This window comes from Gouania willdenowi, chromosome 13 (genome assembly GCF_900634775.1).
Source record: "Gouania willdenowi chromosome 13, fGouWil2.1, whole genome shotgun sequence".
Lineage (NCBI taxonomy): Eukaryota > Metazoa > Chordata > Actinopteri > Blenniiformes > Gobiesocidae > Gouania > Gouania willdenowi.
Window position 1 is genome coordinate 17,324,985 of NC_041056.1, and position 24,116 is coordinate 17,349,100.

Below are 24,116 nucleotides of genomic sequence, written 5' to 3' on the forward strand. Positions count from 1 at the left end.
ATTAAAACACACAAAGTTTACTTTAAAAAAAAAAAAAAAAAAAAGGGAACTAGTGAGGAGTGTCTTTGTGCTGTGCTTCCGTCAAATTAATAAGAGTGGGTAACACTGAGGGTTTGATATAGAATCTTTCAAGGTTGATTTAAAGCCATTTTTTTATACCTGCAATTTCCACAGACGTATAATAAGAACATAAGACAGAAGCTGAGGAGAGGTGGCTTGGTGTCTTGTAGGAGAAAGTAAGTAAAGAGCAGGAGAAGTTTATGAAACAATGGAAGTTCAACACAGACTGAAACTATTTGTATTTAAACACTGTTCACTCACACAGGAAGTGTTATAATCTGGATTTGTTAGTATGCAAAGCTCGAACTCTATATACAGTTCTAAAGTGTGGCACTGTAGATATAGACATATGTGTGAAGTCTCCCGTTTTGGCCGGGAAACTACCGTATTTTACCCCTCTTTCCCGCCATCCTCCCATATTAGTATTCTCCTGTTAATATCCTGTATTATAATGTAATAATAATAAAAAATAAAAATAAAAAAAACATTCCTCTGCCTCTCTAAACTGAAAGCTGTCACTATCCTTGCGAAAACTGCCACCTGATGTGGCCTTGGTGGCAGTTCTTTCAAAATTAGATTAGTGCCGACAGAGGGAACAAACCCGAAAACAACTAAGAAGAGAGATGGATGGATGTGTAAATACCTTTTGAAAATGGGACACAGAGTTTACCTTCCTAAAGAGGAGCAGGATGGGGCACAGTTATGTGTTCTGTAAAATTAGTAACTGAGATTTTAGCGTCTCCCACAGGGGGAAGGAACAACGGAAGTCAGCATAAAAAATCTGCCAAGCACAAGCTCCACTAATACAGTCCTTCCAAAAAAAAAAGTGTTAAAGGATGTAAAGTCTACAACAAATCTGTATAATAAGTCATTAGTGAATACCTGAGAGCATGAGAAATTCAAGGAAAATATGTAATGAAAATAAAGTGTCACGTGAAGACAAGCAATGTGAAATTAACAGTAAATATACAATGTGTTGACTTGTATATGAACTCTAAATATTAAATAAATAAAAAAAAAAAGGTGTTTATTTTAGATTTCTTGTACACCTGTCTTAAAATATAAAGGATACTGGAGCTTGGTTGAGGTGGTGGGTCGGCTCGTTGCAGGCATCCGAAAATTTTCCATATTTTCAAATCTGAAACTTGACAGGTATGGATATGAGCACACAATTAGGCAAGGTGAGTTTATTTGTAGAGTGCATTTCATACACAGGGAAACTCAATGTGCATTACATGATTAAAAGTCTCAATAGTGATGCTCCTGCACAACAAAAGCAACAGTCAGCGTTAAAGAGCATTTTTCGAGTAACACTGCAGTAATATTTACCTGACCAGGTAGATTAAGAAAACTGACAAAGTGATAAACAACAACCTTGATCTGGGTTTTTGAACAAGTCAATCCGGTGAGATGCTGTACACTGTTTGATACATGTATATAATAGAAAACTTCTCTGGTTTCACTGCTCAATGCATTCACCAAAAACATGAATAATATTAAACACATATACAAACTTTATAAAAAATCTGCACAACTAAATTACCTTCTTTTTTTTTTTTTAAAAAAAAAAAAGCCTTTAGCTCAATAAAAAAAAAAAAAAAACAGCAACAGAAATTGCACATAATCTCTGTATCATGTAAAAATTGTAAGAAACCAACACAATTCATCCAGTCACTGTCAATAGCAATATACTACAAGAGATAAATTCTTTATAAATCACTGAGGCACTAACTACTGAGAACAAGTAATCTTGACAGGTGTTTCTCAAGCAGGTGTTTTTTTTCCTTTCCTGCACTTACATTTGGTTATTATGTTATTATAGTCTAGACAGAAGTATAGTCTAAAAGAAAAGCGACGGATTCTTAGGAATTCACCCACATGTTTCTGCTCTCACTTTATGTGGGCACTTGGATCGTTGACAAAAAGTAAAGAGGAAAAGTTGAAGCCACCAAGGAGGGGAGGAGGGAATATTAAGCACTTAGGGTTTTTCAAATGGCTTATGACAAGTTCATATACACGGAGACGTCAGCTGCAGCTTGAACTGGCGCCTGCTCCTCGAAACACGGGAAACTCAGCAGCCATCGTGATTGGTTAATACCTAGAGACAGAAAAAGCAACATGTTTCTAATTCTTTGACATGAAATGAACTATTTTCCAGATAATCATCTATACGGTCGTTTGAATGACTGTTTACTTTACACAATTACTTTGCTTGGTGCTGATATTAGAGCTCAGCAGCTCACATCATAAACATGCTAATGCCGTACAGTAAATATTACGATAGCTTATTTTCTCCACTGTTTGGATAAGTTCTAGACAACACTACGTTTAAATTTATGTTTTAAATTGACAGGCTTGTTAGACCCCAATATGTAACAACAATCCCAAATGTAATAAGACCCAAATTGTTAATAATTTTTTTTTTAATAAAACCCAAAATGTAAAAAATGCTCAATAACGTAACAACAATTTTGAGCCCAAAATGAAATAAAAAAAAATTAAAAAAATTAATAAAACCCAAAATGTTACATCTGGTCAAGATAGTAAAAGTTTTTTTTTTTTTTTTTCATTATTATTACATTATGGGGCAGGTAAAATCATTTTTATAACAGTTAAATTAAAGTGCTATATGAAATACATTTATTTTTAAATTTGAAATAGTAGGACTTTATCATTTCTAGCATGCAATTACTTAATGTCAGTGGCTATGCGTACGGTTGCCGTATCAATATGAACCTGGTTCCGCTGGAGATTTCTTCCCGTAAAAAAAGGGAGTTTTTTCCTCCCACTGTCACTAAATGCATGTTCATGTGGATTTTGTTGGGTTCTTTCTTTCTTACAATGGACTCTATTATTTTGTTAAGCGCTTTGAGATGACTTTGTTGTAATTTGCGCTACATAAATAAAGTAAAATTTAATTGAATGATATAACTGATATATATAATTGAATATACCGACATTCTATCTGTACGCAGCGCCCCTCATTGGCCAGTTTAGGTCACGTGACTAAGACTAAACCAAACCCTAACCCTAAAAATTCTGTACTTTGGTAAACGTACCAATAGCACCAGGGGTTGTCTGTACAGTAATCGTACGAATAAACACTTTCTTATTTAATTCTATTAAGTTGTACTTAAGTTGTGTTTTTAGGTTATACTCACTTATAAACAAATGTAGTTCAATTTACTCAAAACTTTACTAAAAGAAAAAAAAAATGCTTTGAGTATATTGTAAACTACGTAATCTATTTAATTACTTTGAATGTTATATATATATATATATATATCATTGGGGCACTCGGGGCAGTGACCCCCAAACTGGAGGAGTGGCTCCAGCAGATCCCAGGAAATACATCAGACATCTCGGTCCAGAAAAGTGCAGTTCTAGGAAAAGCAAAGATACTGCGCAAAACCCTCAAGCTTCCAGGCCTCTGGTAGAGGACCCAAGCTAGAAGGAAAAAAAGAGACCGCCCGCGGAGGGTGAGGAAGAGTTTTTTATATATATATATATATATATGTGTATAGAGAGAGAGAGAGAGAGAAAGAGAGAGGACCTTGACATTCTTTGTATATATACATATGTATGAAAAAAGGAAAGTTTTTACGTTTTGGGCTCAGCATCTTGTTACATTATTGACCAGTTGTAACATTGTGGGTTTTATTACTTTTTACAAGGCTGATCTCTGAACATGATACAGAATCAAAAAATCTTGGAGACATTCATTCTTCAAAGTGAAAATGAGCTCTACATTAGAATGTAAGTGAATACAAAGGAAGGATTTATGTATTACAAATTACACTCGCTTTGAAGGGAATGAGCAACGACGAACACAAAGGCCATTACAGAGATACAATGGGTTGATGAAGATGGGAGTGATATCACTGCATCAGACGAGTAAAATACCGTGTAAGTGACAACTGCTGTTACTCTGTGAGGGGAGCTGGATTGTCTTTCTGCTCAGAGGGAACGGCTAGGTAGTTTGTCCTGCAGGGAGATTAATGGAGAACACAGGAATGTCCAAAACCTTTTGACAAGACGTGACACTAGTCCTGGTTAGGCAATGAACAATGAGTTCACAGCAGCACACATCCTCACAGTTTATCTTTATGACAAGATAAAGCCTCACAATTGTAGCTTTGGTGTGGGGAACCAGTATAATGTGCACATTAACGCGACATGAAAATCTCATTTAGGATTTACATTCAACACTTCATTAGCAGCAGTAAAGATGCGCTCTTCAGTTCAATAATAAACACAAAAGCTCAACAGATTTGAATTATTGTCAGCTTCAAACATTTCCTACATTAATTTCCTATTAGTCCCTTTTGCTTATGCTTCACATTTTATGCTTCAGTTAAACCACTGAAGTGATTTAAAGCATTAATGTATCAAAACGACTTCTATTAGTTGTTTCTATTAGCCAATGCAATGCTTTAATCAGTTGGTGTAGTATCTGGGATGTGTCATCATGCGGGTCAATAATGGTCATGAGGCCGAACACGACCCATTAGCTTTTGCAGCAGCAGCAGCAGATTGAGTTTGTACTGTTATGAACATCAGTCACTAGATGCTCAACTTAATTTGCACTGCCCTAGTCGTGGGGTCACTAAACTTTATCTAAATATTGGGCATGAAGATACATTTTATTCACTGTATATAAATTAAAAAAGAAAAATATGTTGTGTGACCTAATGGGCCACTAAATGGTGCATCTTACTCTATATTAGCTTCCCATTAGCCTTTATGAAAGGACAAACAGTGTCTGATCAGCTATAAAAACACTTTGTTTGCTTTTTAGGTTCAATTAAATCCATGCTTCACGTTATAACATTAGAAGCCAATTAAAATATACAATACAAGTGTTGGGAATTTTACAGTACCATGCATGAAAAGAAACAGAGCGCTGCCTGCTAAGGCTGGGGGGAAAAAAATAGATTTAATCAATTTATCAAATTTGTCGATACAATTTTTTTTTATTTTGCAAATTTGAGTTTTTAAATTATTATCATTTTTTTTCCCACCAGTTTTTTTCAGACTTTTCCGTTTTCCGTCCTTGTGGGTTACTTACCGTAGCACGATGTGAGCCAGCCCCCTCTTTGTTTACATGTTTACCCTTTGAGTAGACTATATGTGTACCACAGGCATGTTTAATGTTTTATTCGCACTAGGCTGAGATGCTAACAGAAGAGTTTATTATTATTATTATTATTATATTATTAAAAAATGTAAGCTACTGTAAAGTTGTTGTTGCACTTTTGCTTAAACCTGGGTTAAAGCTGGAAACTGATGAATAACAGAGCCTCATTTACTTTTTTATTTTCGGATTGTTCTATGCATTTAACTCATGAGGACAATTACAGCAATAAAGTTGCACTTTTGACAATATATCTGATCTCTGTAGTCATTTTTAAGTGCATTGAAAAAAAAAAAATCGAAAATCGAATCAAAACTTTATTTTTTTTATTTATTTATTTATTTTTTGACAAAATTGCCCAGCCCTACCTTTAATGCTTTTTGGTCGGGATGTATCTGATACTGGATTGCCCCATGGGGATAAATAAAGTTTCCTGAATCTGAATCTGAATGAGCTTTCACTCTTAAACTGTGGGGTTTAATCCAGTGTTGCCAACAGCTTCTGCTCTCCTGGAAAAGGAGTGAACCGTAGTTAATATGATTTTCGATGACCTTTCTCTAAAAGTGGAAGCTGCCTTGTTCTCTCAGGCAAGAACACTTGAGTTTCTCCACAACACAATAGTAAATGCATGTATAAGATTTGTTTTGTGCAGCCTTTCTGAAACTGTGAGTTGCTTCACTGAATAGTCTGAAGGGCTACTTGTCTGAAAAGCACTCCCTAAATACCAAGTGTTCACTTTCATTAGAGGGTTAGATAATAAGGAACGCTAACAGTTACTTAGAAAGGTAGGAAACGTTTTAGTTTCAACATGCAACACTTTATTTCTCCTAATTTATGCAATTGTTTCATTGTCGTTACATTTAATAAAAAATTATCATATTCCTAAATAAACTACTTTTAACTAATTGTGTAACTTAATATTGTTGTCAACTATAACAAATGTGTCATTCTATGGGCTGGAGTATGGGCTGGAGGAGCAGCCACCACTGGAGACCCGGTGCTCGGCCCGCCTCGCCGCGTCGCTTTCCCCCTACCTAGTGGCCTCACCGCCGTTGTCGACCCTTTTTGCCGGGGGTTAAAGCGGACGGACAACCCGGCGTGCCAGGGGCGATGTCCGGTGCCGTGCAAAGGGAGCCGGGTCTTGGCGGCGGTAACTCAGGATGTGCGCCGGTTTGCATACCCTGCCTGTCACAAGCACTTTCCTATTCGCCATCATGCTGTACACATCTTTCATCCAACCATTCATGAACTGGTTGTACGCCTCGAGGGATTTGAAAGCCTGCACTCTTCTACAGTATAACCACTTTTGGAACAAACCAGATAGTTTAGAATGTTTATGTACATTATAGCAGGAAGGTATTTGTGGTCAGCGGTCCTTTTGTACGAATCGATAACAATTCATTCTGTCTTGCTGTCGTATCTGAGTCTTGTTTGTTTATCGAAACCATCTCTGCACCGCTTTTTGGGTGGTTTACCAGCCATTTTTGTTGGTTTTGTCAGACATTTTAACCATCTTTTGCGGAGTAGAATGCAGCGAAGCAGGTAAACAATACAAGCATGCCTCGAATCTTGCCCCCATAGATGGTGTCTCCGGGGACGTCATGTGGCCTGTGGGAACTGTGTATTGTAGGATTGTATGATGGCATCTTGACATTAGACAATAATATACAAGTTTAAGGAAAGATGTATATTATTCAATTTACATGATTTAATTAAATAATGAACTGTGCTTTACATGAGGAAAAAGCAAAGCATTAGGAGGCACCATATGTAGTTTCACGCCAGGAGAGGGGTCAAAATGGAAATTGATAGTAATTGCTTGCAAAGCAACAATAACTGGCTCAGCACATTGTTATCTATGATTGCTTTCTCGGGGACATACATTTTCATGTAAAATTGTTGTCAGCATGGATTGACGGGCTTAGTCATCACCGTAAAAAAAAGATTCCAGAAGGAGCTGACCATACAGGTGCACCTGGATCTTTGAAGACGCTGACAATGTGACACGAATAGTCTGTTTCGGATGGAGCGGCAAATCCACCACTGTTGTAAAAAAAATAAAAAATAAAAAAAACAAGGTGATGCTGGAAAAAGGCTGTCAGCAGCGCTTGGAATTATTCAGGCTTGTCTCGCAGTCTCACTGAAAAGACAGATTACTCCTGTTCGAAGGTGACAAACTGATGCAGTGTAGACTCAATTATTCCTTTTCCCTTTTCCTTCTGTCCTTATGTCTCTTTGCCTGCATGACTCTTTCTCCCCGACCGGTTCACCTCCTGATTATCTTCTAAAACTCTTTTTATGGTACCCTTCAGATTCCAGCATACTATTACAAGACAACTACAAATATATTGCTACTTGGAAAAAAAAAACATTCTCACTTATTTAGCACACCATTCTTGACTTTAACTTCAGATAAATGCCGACAGTAAATCTATACTTTAAGGCCTGAAAGTGAATGCAGATATTTATCGGAAGGCAGTAGCTATCCGTACGGTTGCTGTATCAATAAACCGACATTCTATCCGTACGCAGTGCCCCATTTGGCCAGTTTAGGTCACATGACTAAGACTAAACCTTACCCTAACCCTAATCCTAAAAATGTATGCGATATTGGGTTATAACCTAACCCTAACCCTAAGACGCTATGTACTTGTACTTCACCCCGTACCAATAGCACCCCCTGTGCTATTGGTACTTTCTTATCGGAACATGTCCCTACAAACCTCCATGTGGGACAAAAAGTTATTCAATGATTTTCTGAGTCAATCTCTTGAGTTTCTACACGTAGGAACTCACGCTGTGTCTTCCACTTGCTCATCAGACTTGGAGATCTTCCGGTAGCAGTAGACCATTTCTACCAACAGCCAGAAGGTCAAGAACACAAGCAGCACATACATCATGATCTCTGAGTAGATTGCCGTGGTGTCCTGAGTGGCTGTGGAGCACAAACAGCAGCAGAGGTGATGAATTATTCAATGTGCATGTTTCCTCAGAAGGTGTTTTGCATAGAAAAGATCAGGAGCAGCTTCAGTGTCATGGTTTAACAAAGTCTCATTCATTAAAGAGAAGCTACCAGTAAAGCTTTAATTTCATGGAAACACAAATTCACACTCAGCATGTGCATTGGTTTATTACTACAATGAAGATGAGCAGCAGTCCTACAGCTCTGTTTAATGCAGATGATGCACAAACCCTTAGTACCCTGTTTGTTCAATGATAATAACCAACCTTACAGCGATGCAAAGATTCATGGAGAATGGGTTTATTTGGAGCATTTTGCACAAAACATGCAAAATATTTGATGGTTTTGATACCACACTATGGCTTTATTCAGTTTTGCAGGAATATGGGGCGCCAATTGTAAAGTTGCGCATGGTTAAATAAACACCAACTTTTTGCAACATTTAGCAACAAACCGCGTTTTAAAAAAGTTCCTTTTTTTTTTTAAACTTTTGATCAGATTTACAGCAATATTTGTGAAATTTGTGAGATTTTCTTTTCTCGTAAAAATCTAATATCAATGTTAAATCGAAATGCTAAATGTTGGTACTGCTGGTAGTTTTGCATCTTAGCTAAATATTTAGTTTCACTCTTGACATTTAGATTTAACATTTAGCATTTCGATTTGGATTTAACATCTATATTTAAATTTAACATTTAGATTTAATATTTTGATACAACATTTAACATTTAAATTTAACATTGGCATGATATTTTTATGGGAAAATTTGTGATATTTACTTTTCTCGTAAAAATATAATATCAATGTTAAACTTAAATTTAAATGCTAAATGTTGGTACTTTAACATTTAATATTTAGATTCAGCTATTGGCATTTAGATTTAAAATGTATCTTTAAATGTAACATTTAGATTTAACAGTTAGATTTAGATTTAATATTTAACATTTAGATTTACCAAGAAAATATCACAAATTTCATGAATATTGCTGTAAATATGAACATGGTTTGTTGATAAATGTTGCAAAAAGTTGCTGTTTATTTAAGCAAACACAACTTTACAATCAGCGGCCCTTACATGAAATCAAATTTTCTTGGGCAAATCTATTCAAAAAATATGTTTCACAACACATCCTTGTATCTTTTCACCCATGCATTAATCCATTAGGGTTGAGATCACAAACACGCAAAAGTCCTACAAGGTAACTCCAGTAAGTGTGGAATATGATGAAAAGTCAAAGTCACAGTGGTTTACTGAGCATCAAACACATTAGAAACATGAACGTGAATGCAAAATTAGTCATATTTTTTTAAATACAATATCTAGTTTACACAGTAAAATCCAATCAGAGCAAAAACTTCAGCTATTTTTTTTTTTTCAGAAATTTGATGAAGCAGATCAAATATAACCCTTCCAATGATAAATCTTATCATGATAGGTTGTGATAAACTTTTACATACTACATATTTTGCCTCTTTTAATACGCGCATATTAGCAGGTCTCTATAAAGTTTCCCTGTTTTTGTTTTGCGTGCGCCAATAAAAGTGAATGCCTCAAAGTGCCTACTCCGAGCTGCCCCTCGGTGGACGTATCAAAAGTGAGAAAGGTGTGGAAGTTTATTGGCAGGAGGTGGTTTTTATAAGTCACCAGAACATAAACGAGTCCTTTGGGAAATTGTGCTGAGGATTTTATCACAACTTCTTTATTCAGTGTACATCCCGGTTACTGAAAATAGTGTAAAACATGATTACAATTTTAATGAAAATACTCTTGGAGTCTTTATGTGTCGCTGTGAACCACTGTGCCAGTGACTAAGTATAAATTTCCCAAAAGCCTGCTGAGCAGACAACCAACATTGTTTTCAGATTTGTTCTGCATTGCTTGCGAAATGACGACTATTACAGCGATATAATCCCTTAGAAGAGGACACACGTAGACCGTGTACGTTGGCCACGAGCTGATCTTTTCCATCTCTGCATCATTATTGTAAAATGATACTCAGCCATATTGGAGAGTGGCTGGCTGAAGGCTTTTGGAAACTTTATACTACTGAAACATGAAACGTGGAGGAACGGAAATAGACTCAGAAGACTAAAGATTCCCACAAACAAAATGTTCGAAATAGTTTCCTGAGTTTTTGGCAACAAACTAAACACTTCAGTAGGTCACTGATCATATGCTTTTATTAATGAGAGGCATTGCGATGCTCCAAATATACATGTTGTATATTCAATAAATGTGGAAAACAACACATTCCGCAAGCCAGGCATTCAGGAGGCAGAATACATTACCCCTTGAATTAGATAGCAAAGTAGCTGGTTTGCATTAACCCCCTCACTCATGAGAGGAGAAAGCTTTGATGGATGATAAAAAGCAGACAAAGCAAAACACAATTATTCCTGTGGCAAAGCGAGAAAAGGAAAGGGAATGAAATAATAGCGGCTTCTCTGTGAAGCATTACTGAGTCAAAACCTACATTAAAATGTGAAACCCACGCAGTCCGATAAACACTTAATGCAACATTAAATAATGGCTGTGTACAGCATTAACACAACACTTTTCTGCAGAAGTAAAGCAACACAAACAGTCTAATGCAGGGGATGGCAACTCACAGTGGGGCCACTTTCTGATCCGAGGGCCACATTATCAATATTTATGTTAGAAATTTGAAAAATAACCAATCTGAATATAATACAGGCATGAACAATAAGTTTGTGTTGTCATTTTATGCGTTTTGGTGTCATTTATTGTTTTGTGTATTTTTTTCCCCTCAATTTGTGTTTTTAAAGTAATTTAGCATGTTTTCCTCTCATTTCATTAGTTTTTGTTGTTTTGTGGGTTATGAGCCAATTTGTGTATCTTTGTTGATTGTTTGATTTTGGAGACATGTGTTGTGTATCAATTTTCTGTGTTTTTGTTGTTGTTTTGTAATTTGATATTTTTTCTCTCATTTGATTTTTTTTTTTTTTTGTTTTGTTTGTTTGCGTTAATGTGTTTTTCGAGTCATTTTGTGCATTTATTTTACGTAGTTTGTATTTCTGTAACTTTGTACGTGTTTTTAACTGATTTTGTGTCAACGGATGCTAAAAATTAGAGCAAGAGCCGCATCATGTGGCCCCCGAGCCACCAGTTGCCTATGTTTGGTCTAATGTTTCTCATTGTCTATATGTTTAGTGCCAAATCATTTCTACATCATATATCATACTGTCCGGTACCTGCAAAGTTTACCCTTTTTATTGTGTTGCGCTTGTTTCAGAAGACGTAAATCAACTCTAATGACATTATAAAGGAGAAAGAAAAAGCGGGTTGTTAGTGACATAAGCTGCAGTAAAAAAAAAAAAATGTTTATGTTTTGTCAATTACTGCTGGAATCACTGCTGTAAAACATATCTTGATCCGACAGGATCCTTTTATTGTATAAATATTTAGAAGGGCAAGACAACATAAAAGAACAAAAGCCTCACCTTTCTCTTTCACCGTCAGTGAGATATTCTTCATGATGAAGAACGAAGGCTCAAAGTAGCCAAACTTAAACTCACGTCGCACATGGCACTCGTAAACTCCACTGTCATTGAAAGTAACATTAAGGACTTGAATGGAGATGTCTTGTAAGTCCTGGCTCCCATTCCAGGCCAAGCGGCCCTTAAACGGTCCATCCAAGCCCATTGCATAAGAGTCGTCATATATGAGTATCTAGGAGTGGTAGAATGAAGGAGGAAATGTAACATTCACAGTCTACAAGGATGTGAGCAATGAAATCAGCTTATTAAAGTAATGAAACAGCAACCCACGTGAATTTTGTCTGGTTTGATGTTGTCGTCTGTCTTTGGTGTGAAGTACCAATCAACACGAGTCTTTGCAGAGACCTCCTCCCTCTTCATACAGGAGATGCAGGTCAATTTCATGGGCTTCCCAACAACTGCTTCTGTGTCCGACTGGACATCCACACATACTGGTCGGCAGGGCTGGACTAGAAGAGGAGACAATTGTTGAACTATGGCAACAGGTCTTAAAGGGATCCTCTATTGTTTTTACAAGTTTGGCCAAAAATCATTGAAATGTACTTATTAGAAGACTCATGTTGATATATATATATATATATATCTACAAAATCATGAAAAGTTAATGATGTCGATGTACATCTATTTTGTTTACCAAATAGGATTTAAAATTTGTGTGACCTAAAAAAGAATCTGTGACCGCAGGGGGAGTTCAAACTCTGCGGTTTCATAGGAGACAACAAAGCAGAGAAGAAGAGCTCTCCTTGGGGATCTTTAGGCTGCGTCCGAATAGTCCCTTCCGTCTCCTTTTCTGTCAATTTTTCCTTAACCCTGTGGATGATATCACAGGGTGTTACGAGACTTCCTTAAGGAGTTAGGGAAAGGCCATCACGTTGTTTTGATGCACTTTTGCTAGGTAAAAAACCGACGGCAGGGAAGGTTTGTGATGTCTTCCTTGGTGAAAAAACTACTAATTTATGAAAATGGACTACTAAAAGCGCATTTATATTTCTGCGGATATAATCTCAAAAATCACAAGGTTTGATTGTAAATCAAAGGAAAAGAGGCTACAAGGAACAAAGGTGAAACTAAAAGAATGTTACATTGAGAATGGTTGATCACACTCACCTTCCAATCAGAAATATGAATTATTTTGAATAAAACAGAATGTGGTTAAGTCTTCATGAGTATCCGTAAAACCTCGAATAAGCTCGGTCCCTTTAAATGTTGTCGCAGCAAAGAATTGTGGGGCAGCAATATCTGGTCTCCTTTGGTAAAGGATGCATCAGTGTTTCCTAGGCTAAAGGAGGTTATAAGGGAAGCATTGAGCCTCCTTTCCTCAGCTTTTAGAGATTTTTAACGCTCCTTATCATGGTCGCCACTTAAACACTTCCGGGGGTAAAGGAAAAGTGGACAGGAAAAGAGATAGGAGCAGTGACGTGCCGTGACCACTAGGGTTGGGTAGGCACGTTGCAAATCGAGACCACCAATGACAATTTCATATGTTTCTGTTGGCAAGTGTTAATTCAATTCAAATCAATTTTATTTGTATAAAACAATTTCCAACAAAGTCATCTCAATGCGCTTATCAAAATATAAAATTCATAATAAGAAAGAAAAAACCCAACAAGATCCACATGAACAAGTATTTAGCCATCTAACAAAATCAACATCATAAACACCATTAAAGAAACATAAACAATGATTTAATATAGCCTCCATACTCTCCCAACAAGATATATCTCATGACACGACAGCACATCTGTTGTTTGTGTTGGAAACACAGAAACATGGAGAAAATGACAACAACAACTTAGAACAGCCTCAGTGAGGAGCATCCACAAAGTCAATCCTTCCTTTTGTTCCATTCACTGTGAAAAGTATGAAACATGTTCTGACCTTACGTATCTTTGCTGAAGCTCTGGTAGCTCAAATGTTGGTCTGTCATCATGACTGTAGTGTTATCCCGCCCATGAGCTAGAGAACGTAGCAGCAGCGGTAACATGATATCAATTCACTAATGTACTGTGAACTTACGTATAGCATTTAGCGTAGCACGGTTACGTGCAAAGGCAGCTGTCTACGCTGCCTTTGGACATAAATGGTTGTCATCTTGGGGACCTGACTGCGCATGCACAAACACGTAAAAACACGCAATGGAAACGGAGGCAGAAGAGCAACGTGCCTTTGGGAGGGGGCGTGGCCTCCCTCTGACTTACAGCGGAGTGAAAAAAAAAAAGACTGTGCAGCTGTTCCAGGAAATAGCTCTGTTTAGTAATTTGGGCTATGAAACGCACAAAATTCGGACACTTTCAAACTTATACGTACTGCAGGCTATTGGAAATGGAAAAATAAATAATTTATAATTAAATGATAATTAAAAAAATAAATAAATAAATTATAATTAAAACAAATAATCAAAATATCAATTCACCCTTGGGTAGGCACTGCCTACCTTGCCTACCCTGACGGCACGTCACTCGATAGGAGGGACTATTCGGACGCACCCTTACTCTCTCTTTAACAGTACATTCTGATGCCTGAAGTTAAGCAAGTAATCAAGGACTGTTGAAGACACACAAACCCTGAGAATAGAAGACTTTTTGGGTGAAAGTCCTTCAACAGTGATTTACTCGCTAACTTCCGCCACCAGAGAGTTGGCCGCGTTAAAGGGAGAGTAAAGATAAAGAGTTTATTTCAAACTTATAAAAACAGTGGATGATCCCTTTAATGCACAATTTAGATTTTTTTGAAGACATTTCTCTGTGTGCTCATTATAATCACATATTAAATGCAACTTCTATTAGTTTAGAGTATGAAATCATTGCTATTACACAAGCAAGCGCTGTGTTTACATAGGGTGTAAGGCGGGAGTCAGGCACGGCACCAGGATTTTTTCTCTCCCGGTGCTAAGGGGGTGCGGGATTGATATGTGAGGGTGCTGAGAATTAAAAAAAAAAATATATATATATAATTTTTTTTGAGGAGTTTCTATTTTTTCTTCAATTAAAAAAGCTGTGCAACACAGCATGTTAGATGAACTGAATTTGGTCAAAGAATATCGAACAAATTAGTTAAGCATAATACAAGTGACCACAAGACAATAGCAACAAAAACGTTAATGTGCAAAAGTAACCTATTTAGCACCTGACAGCCACTCTTGTGCCTCCCAATAATCAGACAATAAATCCAAAATGCAAAACGTCAGGGAAGAACTTTGCCTTTCGGTTTCTCGGGTATGTTTCAATGCGCCGCATGCAGGAAAAACTGCGCTCACATGAAGCGGAGGTGACGGGCAGCGTGACAGAAATGCGTAAAAGTTTGTAGATGCTCCCTGGGAGACGGGCTCTTGGTCTTCATTTTCTACGAGAACTTTTTTTCTTAATTACAAAATAATCCAATGTATTCGACTGCTAGTGAACCCTAAAATGATGCGCAAAAAATACTTCTCAGGGGTTGGATTGGAACAGAACGGCTCCTCTGGAACTTTTTAATGTTTTTCAACTCAATAAATTATTAATAAAAACATTCTAAAACGCTAAATAAAATGTTCAAGAATTTTAACTAGGGCTACACAAATTCTTGACGGGGCTATAGCACCCGCTAGCACCGGTGCAGCGCAGTCCCTGGCGGGGGTACACCATCCCAGGGCTTGAACTTATGACTTCTTGCTGCAAGGCGGACATGCTAACCCATTCTTGGGCCATGGGTGCCAACTACTGGGCCGTGAAAAACTTTCAGTTCCGCACCTGTGGGCCTTGAGGGCCACGGGACCGCAATGCAGCTTCCCACCACTTGGTGGCAGTGGGGAGTCATTCAGTGTTTGGACATGCTCCAATAAGCAGCAGCAGAAGAAGACAGGTGCAAACTTTTGGCTGAAGTTATGGAAAAGATGAAAGTGATGCCACTCCCTCCTCAAAGATAAAATTTATCTGCAAGTGCAACCCTGACTTTATTAAGCCCAGGGTGGGATAACGCGAGCTTAATGTATTTATTTTATTACCAAATAATTTTATTTATCAGAATTTTTCTTCAGTTTTTTGTGTATCTAAATCAAAATATTTAGGGATTTCTGATTTTTTTTAATAAAGAAATATCTTTGAGATGATCACAGTCTATCATATTTCTTTTACACGGTTTTAGCTTGTTTCGGTTATTGAATACATATCAAACCAAGACTAGGATCAATTGAAATGAAAGTGTTATATTTAAATGGACCCCAGGCCACTTGTAGTCTGAAAATTGGATCCCAAAGTCAAAAAGGTTGAGAACCCCTGCAGTAGGCCACCGTGTGCCCACATTGTAAAATATTAGATACATTTTAGATTTAGGATCATATGAATGTGGCCTGGGTCAGATTTAATCTATTTTTTTAAAATGTGTCTACAGTAGTCTCATTTTGCTTCAGAAAACCTTTGAGTTGAGGTAACTTTTTTTTTTTTTGGAAAATATGAAAAGCTACATGAAGTCCTGGTTCAACACATATCATTTCAGATTGATACTTACTCCTATATAATTCTTTGATTTATTACATGCTCTGCTAGCGAATGAGCAAGCTATACTGTATTTGGTCCCAAGTCCTGCTCCAACACTGCTATGCTAATTAGCCTCAATCAGCAACCCAGCTGCACTAATCACTGATCATTTCTTTCAGGTGTGATTAGCTGCGTTCATGTAGCGCTGCTCTGCCACTTTGTCTCCATTCCTTCTTGTGTTGACCATCTGAGCTGTATTCTCTGTTTTGACTCCAGTTGTAATTTTTTTTTTTGAATTTTTCTATTGCATCTGTTGGATGCAATAGAAAGATATTTACATATTTTTTCAAAAGCAAACATAAATAGAACCTTTCCAAAAATCATACATATGCATCATCAGCCTTTATCAATATAATATTTAACTTTAATATGTTTATATATATTTTAATAGTAGTTACTCAGGAAGCCATCGTTATATACATTTCACTGAGTCAGATGCGTATATTAATCAATCTGAAAGACATTAGACCCATTTGGAAATGCACGTTGATGATGATTGAAAAGTCTTCGGTTTTGATAGCGACGACCATGCGTTCAATCCATAGGACAGAAATGAAGGCCCATTAATGTTGTTGTGCAGAGGGAGGAATTAATGGATGGGTGCGGGAAATGTGGAGAAAAATCCTATACAACTACGATGTCTGCACATCTGTGCCAGGACAGGAGGGGGGATGGGCGTACTGGAAACTAAATCTGTTGATGTAATAATGTTCTACAATCATAGGGAATATCAGGAATAAGGGTGGAAAATGTCATATAAAAAAGAAGGAAAATGAATTAAGCAGATTATAAAAGCTGATTTCTTGTGTTGGTGTGATGGCTGCATGGTCCAGTGTTCTTATATAACCCAAAGCCTCCTGGGCTGACAGTGACAGCATTGATTCAATTTCATCTCATGCTTTTCCATCCGGAGCGCACACATGGAGGAAGAGCGCAGAAGGACGAGAGAAAATCACAGGGAGGGCAAATATGAAAAAAGGAAAAGCTTAATCCCAGAGTAGTTTGTGCAAAGGAACTATTTGTTTCACTGCCACTGCTGATAAGACCTGAGTTTTATCCCAGTTTGCAAAAGATTTTTGAAAGAGAGAAGATATCAATTGTCTCTCACTTACAAACCAGTCCCAACTGGGGCGACTTGTATTGACAAACGTCTAATCCTTTTTTGTGAAAGGCAAAAATAGCTGATATGTATAATAATAAAATAAAATAAATGACATTTCCATCACCAATGAGTTCCGGTAAGTTCCTAGCTGTGTTCTCCAACCAAACTTCCAATGTCACTGATGATGGCTTCCTTTAAAGCTCACAAGAAGTCAAAGAATTACAGGATACAATAACATTATTAAAGGGACTCCTCATTGTTTTCCAGTTTTGGCATAAGATCTTCTAAACGTACTTATTAAAAGATCTGTTTGCCATATTATGCACATTAAATGTATTGTCTTCTAAAAATGAGCCCTATTTATAGTGTAGGAGTCTGTGATACTCCATCTTGAATTCCCAAGGGTTGATGACGTACCACAACTGCCTGTAGAAAACCCATTCACACAATGTGTTTGTGGCTTTATTTATATATTAAGACTGATTGTTAAAATGGGACAAAAACATGCAAACTTGTTTTAAGGAAGGGAGGGATCTTTCCTGATTGAGTCAACATTATTGAATGACAAATAATAAGACCATTTTAATACCTATTTCCCCCCCTTTTATTCTTTTGTCTATATCTGTTTACATCTTTTCTTGAATCTGCTGTTTCTTTTTGTTTTCTTCCCATGACTTTCTTCTTGCAGAGAGCCTTGTGTTTCTCATGCGTATGTTCAGACTTGAAACGAGCAGGCTTCACATTCTGTTTGGAAACGTTTATTCTTAGTTTGTATTTCATCAAGTAGTTTCTGACGTGCACAGCCATAAAGACTGGTCACTGCAGCCAACGCTGCAGTAATGACCTCCGTCTGAATCAGCATAGAAAAAAATCAATAAATAGTCAAATTAAATCATAATAAAAAAAAAACATTTTTCTGAGATCTTCAGAGAAGTCAAATCTAGACTCTTGATTAATAACATTAGGTGAAATAAGGTCAATGTGTTGCAAGGTTAATTAAGGCTGGGGAAGGCAGGTGTGTGGCCTGGGGCATGGTGGTTGACCTTACTAGATGGCTGAATGACCTGTTCTCTCAAAAAGCTTCTTTAATCTCACCGAAGACTCAATCTATATAGACTCTTTATATATACACTGTATGGCTTTTCTGACTCACGGTCATGGGGGAATACAGCCCAATATGCACAACTATAACATCATATTGCACTCCCACCTTAAAATAGTCGACTCTTCTGCACCCCTTCCAACGTCCCACCCTGACTCTCTTTTCCCTGTTCCTTCCCCCCTCACCGAGATGTAACACTTTCCTCTTTTTTATATTCTCCCTCTAATAAAGTTTTTTTTTTTTTTTTTACCCTTTCTTCGGGAGGGCTGGTGATGGTCACAATTATGCAATAAAATACATTTATTTATTTAATTGCAATACTTAAACATGCATTGCTGTCGCAAAAAAGATTTCACGACATATACAGTGTGACAGCATGTACAGACATAACATTTCGTAATTATGACTGAGCACAATTATGACTTAGCATCTCATAATGATGACTATAGTATCTCATAATGTTCTGTTTGTGTACACGATAACTTGAAAAGTTATGAACAGGTTTTGATGAAATGTTCAGGAAATGTTGATAATGGGACAAGGAACAGCTGATTAAATGTTGGTGATGTTCCGGCTACCAAATATATATATATATATATATATATATATATATATATATATATATATATATATATATATATATATCCTATTAGTTTTCCCATCCACAGTGTGGAATTCTGACATAATCACTGTTGATTCTACCATTGTCTCCATGGAGACGTATCCGATCACCCTAAACAAGCGCATTATTATTATTATTTGTACTATTAATCGTGTGTATATATATATATATATATATATATATACACATTATTTTACTTTTCCTAGTTTGTTTTTGCGGGAATGGGCTTCCATAATATCCTGATTCTGACAACAAAAAATGACAGTTGAATAAATGTTATGACTATCATACTTACCAACAAGAGTCAGAAGCACCAAGAACTGTAGGTAAGCTGTGTACTGGCAGAGCATGTTCTCAGTGTGTGGATGGAGCAGCTTTGACTTGTCTTGGAGCAGGAAGTTTCTCCAGGACTTCAGCGCCACAGACAGCGCCTCTCCGCGGCAGACCCTGCGCAGCGAACTTTCACTTTCACCCAAAGACAGCCCGAAAATCACGTTCAAAACAAAACAAAAAAAGACGTCAAATAAGCAGCTGGAGCACAGATACACGCTTTTGGCGTGTTTAGAAACAAAATGGACTTCTACATCCGCGGTAAAACACCGTGGGAAACACAACCAGATGCCCTCTCACTAGTCAGACGTAATAGACTGAGTACAGACGCACAGGAGAACCTGTGGCTTCTCAAAAAAAGCCGATTTGTTTACTTACTGTGGCGATATCTGAAGTCCTGTTTACACAGAAACGGCCAAACAGAGGAGAGCAGCAGCACTACACCGCTAAGAGAGTAACACTATTGATTGAAGTCCGTTTCCTCCATTAGGGATGACTGATGACATTTCCCAGCCGAGGCTCTCTGCCTTTGTTTTTCAGCTGTCTTCACACGCATGCGTGGCTCCCTCCCCTGCACACTGTAATCTACATGATCATTGAATTGTCATTAGAGCAGGCAGAACAAACCCATCATGCACTGCTTGTTTACACTGGGGTTTTTGTTGTTTTTTTGTTTTTTTAATATGGTTGATATGGTTGAGTTATACATGCAAAATGTATGTGATTTGTCTTATTATTACAGTTATGTGGAAGGCTATATTTAGAGTGTTATATAATTTAGTTTAAGCTGTCATTTGTTACACATCGCTACCTGCATTATGGCCCTCTCTCCCCTCACTAACACTTAGTCTTCTTTAAGTGGATGTTCCAGCTCAGTGGTTCAACATCTTTAATGTCATCACAACATTTACAGCCATGCACAAAAACATGAATGCTGTAACTGTAGGATTAGTGTTCACCGATTTATTCATTTAAAAACAATTCAAATCAACACAAGTTTTATTGACCCTATAGATGGGTTTTCCGATGACGTCATGAATTTCCCACAATTTCATACTCCGCCATCTTGTGTGGCAGCGTTCATTGTTTTCAACTTGACACAATACATTTTTGGCAGTGGCTATCCGTACGGTTGCCATATCAATATACTGACATTCTATCCGTAAGCAGCGCCCCTCATTGGCCAGTTTAGGTCATGTGACTTAGAATAAACCTAACAGTAAACCAAACCTTAGAAATTGTTTGCGATATAGGGTTATACCCTAATCCTAACCCTAAGACGCTACGTACGTGTACTTCTGTAAACCTACCTGGGGTTGTCTGTATGGCAACCGTATACAAATAGACACTTTCTACATTTTTGTCCCCTTTCAAAATGACATCAAAACCGGATAAAAATAACCAAAAGGAACAAACAATCTACAGAGATAGTTTGAATGCAACTTGCAAGGTATTTATAGAAGTTGAGTAGAATCAAAAAAAAAAAAAAAAAAAAACCTAAATGATGTTGTGAATATCTAATGTAGCCAATCCTACATAAAGATATGGGCAAAATGGGTAAGTTGTGATGATTGTGTGGTCTTTTTAACGTCAAATTCTTGTCTGAATTCAGTTCTTATTGACAAGATATTATGATCATTACTAAACTAGTCAACAAGGTGAATATGATAATCGACAAAGTCTCAAGCTATATTGAATTTGTAGACCTGTTTGATTTTTTATTTCAGACATCTTGAGGCAACAGATAATTAGGAATGAAGAAAAACATTTATTTCCCGTAAATACAAAACATTAGGGTATATGGTCATTCTGACTGTAATAGAAATAGATTTGATTATTCAAAATTTTTCCAAGAGATCTGTGCCTTAACTTGGTGGGCAAAAGCATTTTGGGGGTTGGGCCAGGACAGGACAGGTGTGTGTGGACCTTTGACAAGCTAACAGGTGTGTTTTTGCTGGAATATTGTTTTTCACCTGGTCAATATGACGCTTCAAAGGTAGGATGACATATTGCTGTACTTTTCGATTGATCTGACAGAAGCATTGATAACTTCGGCTGTGGTTGTTGGATCGTTAAATGGTTTATATGGCTTCAATTGCAAGAATCGTAGCTTTCCAATGACGTGCAGCCTGAATGATAAAGTAAACATACGAGTTGTGTATTCATATGAAAACATCATAACATCTCGGCGGGTCAACAAGAAAAGCATGTATATTATATACACTTGCCTGTGCTACAGACTTTATTGTGTCACTTTTCTGGGTCAGGTCGGAACGCTTTCCTGTTGATTATTCTGTTTGTTCTCCTTGACAAGTTATTATTTTAGGAATGCAATAAAACTGTCTTATTTTCTTTTGGGTTCGCTCTGTTTGAGCAACACTATACACAACACATGTATGCGACATGACACACGGCTAATATCGGCTAAAATCGGTGACTTGGGTTACCTGTGAAGGTTACAGTGCCACACAAGATGGCGATGCGCGCAGGGGATCATGGGAGTGGAAACCCATCTGTAGGAGGAAACCTGTGAATACGGAGGAAATCCATAAGAAACCTACAGCATAACGAATGAGGCAGCAAAAAGAAGCTTAAGAATGTAAATGTGATAACTTACAACCAACAGTTGTACCATCTTGTACTTGCTTTACATTTAAATGATACAAGCTTACATAATTAGAATTGCAATTCAGGCCAGTAGGTTGGTCATTAAATGTATTTTTATTTGTTGTAATTGTCATTGTAAATAATGCAATGAAATAAAAAGAAATATACAAATATAATTATTGTCATCACTGTGGTTTGACACTTATGATTGATTAGGATAAATGTGGGACACAAATGCTTAATTTTTGTGGTATTAATAATTTGCTGATCTTCATTATATCCAGTAGTAACAGTCGTTATAAATAGACATTTACATTTATTTTTTTATGATTTAAACAGGCGTTACACTTGTTTTTTGTTGTTTCTTTTGTTTTTTATTAGAAAAGTTTGTAATATTGCTCATTTTGTCCACAATATGTTTCAGTTGAACCGTTTATTCGGTTGATAAGATTGAAATAAAAACAATTTAACTTTTGACCTGCTGTTGTTATGCTCTTTTCACGAGCAAAACTTGGACCCACCTCACCATGCATGTAATCAAGGTGGTTTGAGGTTATCTCTCATCCTTTTATCTGAGGGAAAACAGCAAGCAAAGAGGGGCTAAAATCATCTTTTAATTCAGCAGATCAGACGAGTAAGAGCATCAATAATCCATCTGTGACATCACAATTTATAAGCTTAGAGCTATTGTGTGTATATTTAATAGTGAGACCATTATTTTCAAGAATCAAACATTGTTTTGGGTTTTCTCTGCCATTTGTAAAATGAACGTTACTAATACGTTGATGCTGTGCTGCTACTTATGCAAAGAGGAGATGTGTTCAAAGAGTAAAATAACAGTAAACAAGCCCCTCTCTGTATGGTTGAGATTTGCTGGTTCAGTTTTTAATAAAGAAGAGCAACGCTGCAGCTAAGTGCTCTCTTCAGTCGCTGTCAGCCTCAGCGTTAGTGGTGACAAAGAGGCGCGGACTAAATATGGCAGGCCCGGTCGAACTGCATCCGGCATATAATGAAACCATAGCAACGGTAATGCAGAACCATGGCGACCACAGGAGGCACACTTAGTAACAGCCTGGAAGTGAGGATGACAACAGGATGCCATTAAGGTTATTTTTATATTTTTTTGTCTCACTCTTATTTTTGGTTTTTCGCAGACATAGGCAACTGGCGGCCTGGGGGTCACATGTGGCCCTCGCTCTAATTTATGAGCGACCCCTAAAGTAAATGCACAAAATGACTTCAAAAAACATGCAAATTACATAATCATATACTACACAACATAAAAACACAAAATGACTCCAAAAACACACAAAACGGCAACAACAACAACAGCAAACAAAAAAAAAAACACTGACAACACAGACACATTTTTTTTTCCTTCAAAAATTACAAAATCACAACAAAAATACACAAAAATGTTTTGTTCTTACCTGTATTAATGCTCAGAACAGTCATTCTTCTATAAATGCTGACATGAATGTTGAAAATGTGGCTCTCAGATCAGAAAATCACATTTTTGTGGCCGAGCTGTGATAAAGGTTGCTCACCTCTGGTTTATTGTGTTTGAAAAACCCAAATACGAGTGGGAATAGATTTCTGTTTACAGAGTGCTTCTCTGTCAGCTGAAACTTCCACTTCTGGCGGCATGTAAGAGACAAATATATCCCATTAACTCCAATGTGCATCCCATAGTAATTATAAAGAGACTGTAAATGAGTGAGCCCTGCGATGAACTGATGCCCTTTCCAGAGTGTTCCCCCGCCTAATGCCAAATGAGAGCTGGAGATAGACACCAGCACACCCCAGCGACCATGAAAAATTGAGCAATTTGGCTCAGAAAATGGATGTAAATGAGTGAGTGGAGGACTGCGTTTACGTGTGTTTGAAATAGAGATTCCTGTATGTGTAAGACAGCTTGAGAATGTAGGAAAGGGAGCAGATTTCTAGAGATTTGGAAGGATTTCAAGATTATATCATGATTACAGCTGACATCCATGGCCCTAACATGTTGGAAATTGAGATGTAAATCTCATGTGCTGCTTACCTGGGGCAATGCTTCAATTTATCTTAGGTTTATCGCTCAACCATCTATTATTTATACTCTTTAATGGTAAATATACGGTTTTGCCTTCTCGGTTTTCAAATGTGATGCAATCTGAAATTA

At 37.2% G+C, this 24,116-nt stretch overlaps 1 protein-coding gene across 11 annotated transcripts; it reads right to left on the bottom strand.

Annotated features, from left to right (window-relative positions):
- Positions 1–1,134: 1,134 nt before the first annotated feature.
- scn3b (sodium channel, voltage-gated, type III, beta) lies at positions 1,135–23,718 on the bottom strand. 11 transcript variants are annotated; one of them, XR_003675357.1, is made up of 10 exons: positions 23,383–23,718; positions 19,724–21,872; positions 19,311–19,508; positions 11,946–12,124; positions 11,619–11,847; positions 7,991–8,129; positions 7,127–7,237; positions 3,964–4,044; positions 1,939–2,158; positions 1,135–1,204 (listed from the first exon to the last, which is right to left on the bottom strand). XR_003675357.1 is itself a non-coding variant. In XM_028464510.1 (10 exons), coding segments are annotated over exons 3-9 (918 nt in total). In that variant the 5' UTR covers positions 19,725–19,930; positions 21,793–21,858; positions 23,500–23,718; the 3' UTR covers positions 1,233–2,158; positions 3,964–3,983. The 11 variants fall into 11 exon arrangements, 8 of the variants coding, with proteins under 8 accessions (XP_028320311.1, XP_028320309.1, XP_028320310.1 ...); XR_003675358.1 differs by having other exon boundaries at positions 1,179–1,198; XM_028464510.1 differs by lacking the exon at positions 1,135–1,204 and having other exon boundaries at positions 1,233–2,158; positions 19,724–19,930; positions 21,793–21,858; positions 23,500–23,718.
- Positions 23,719–24,116: the final 398 nt, after the last annotated feature.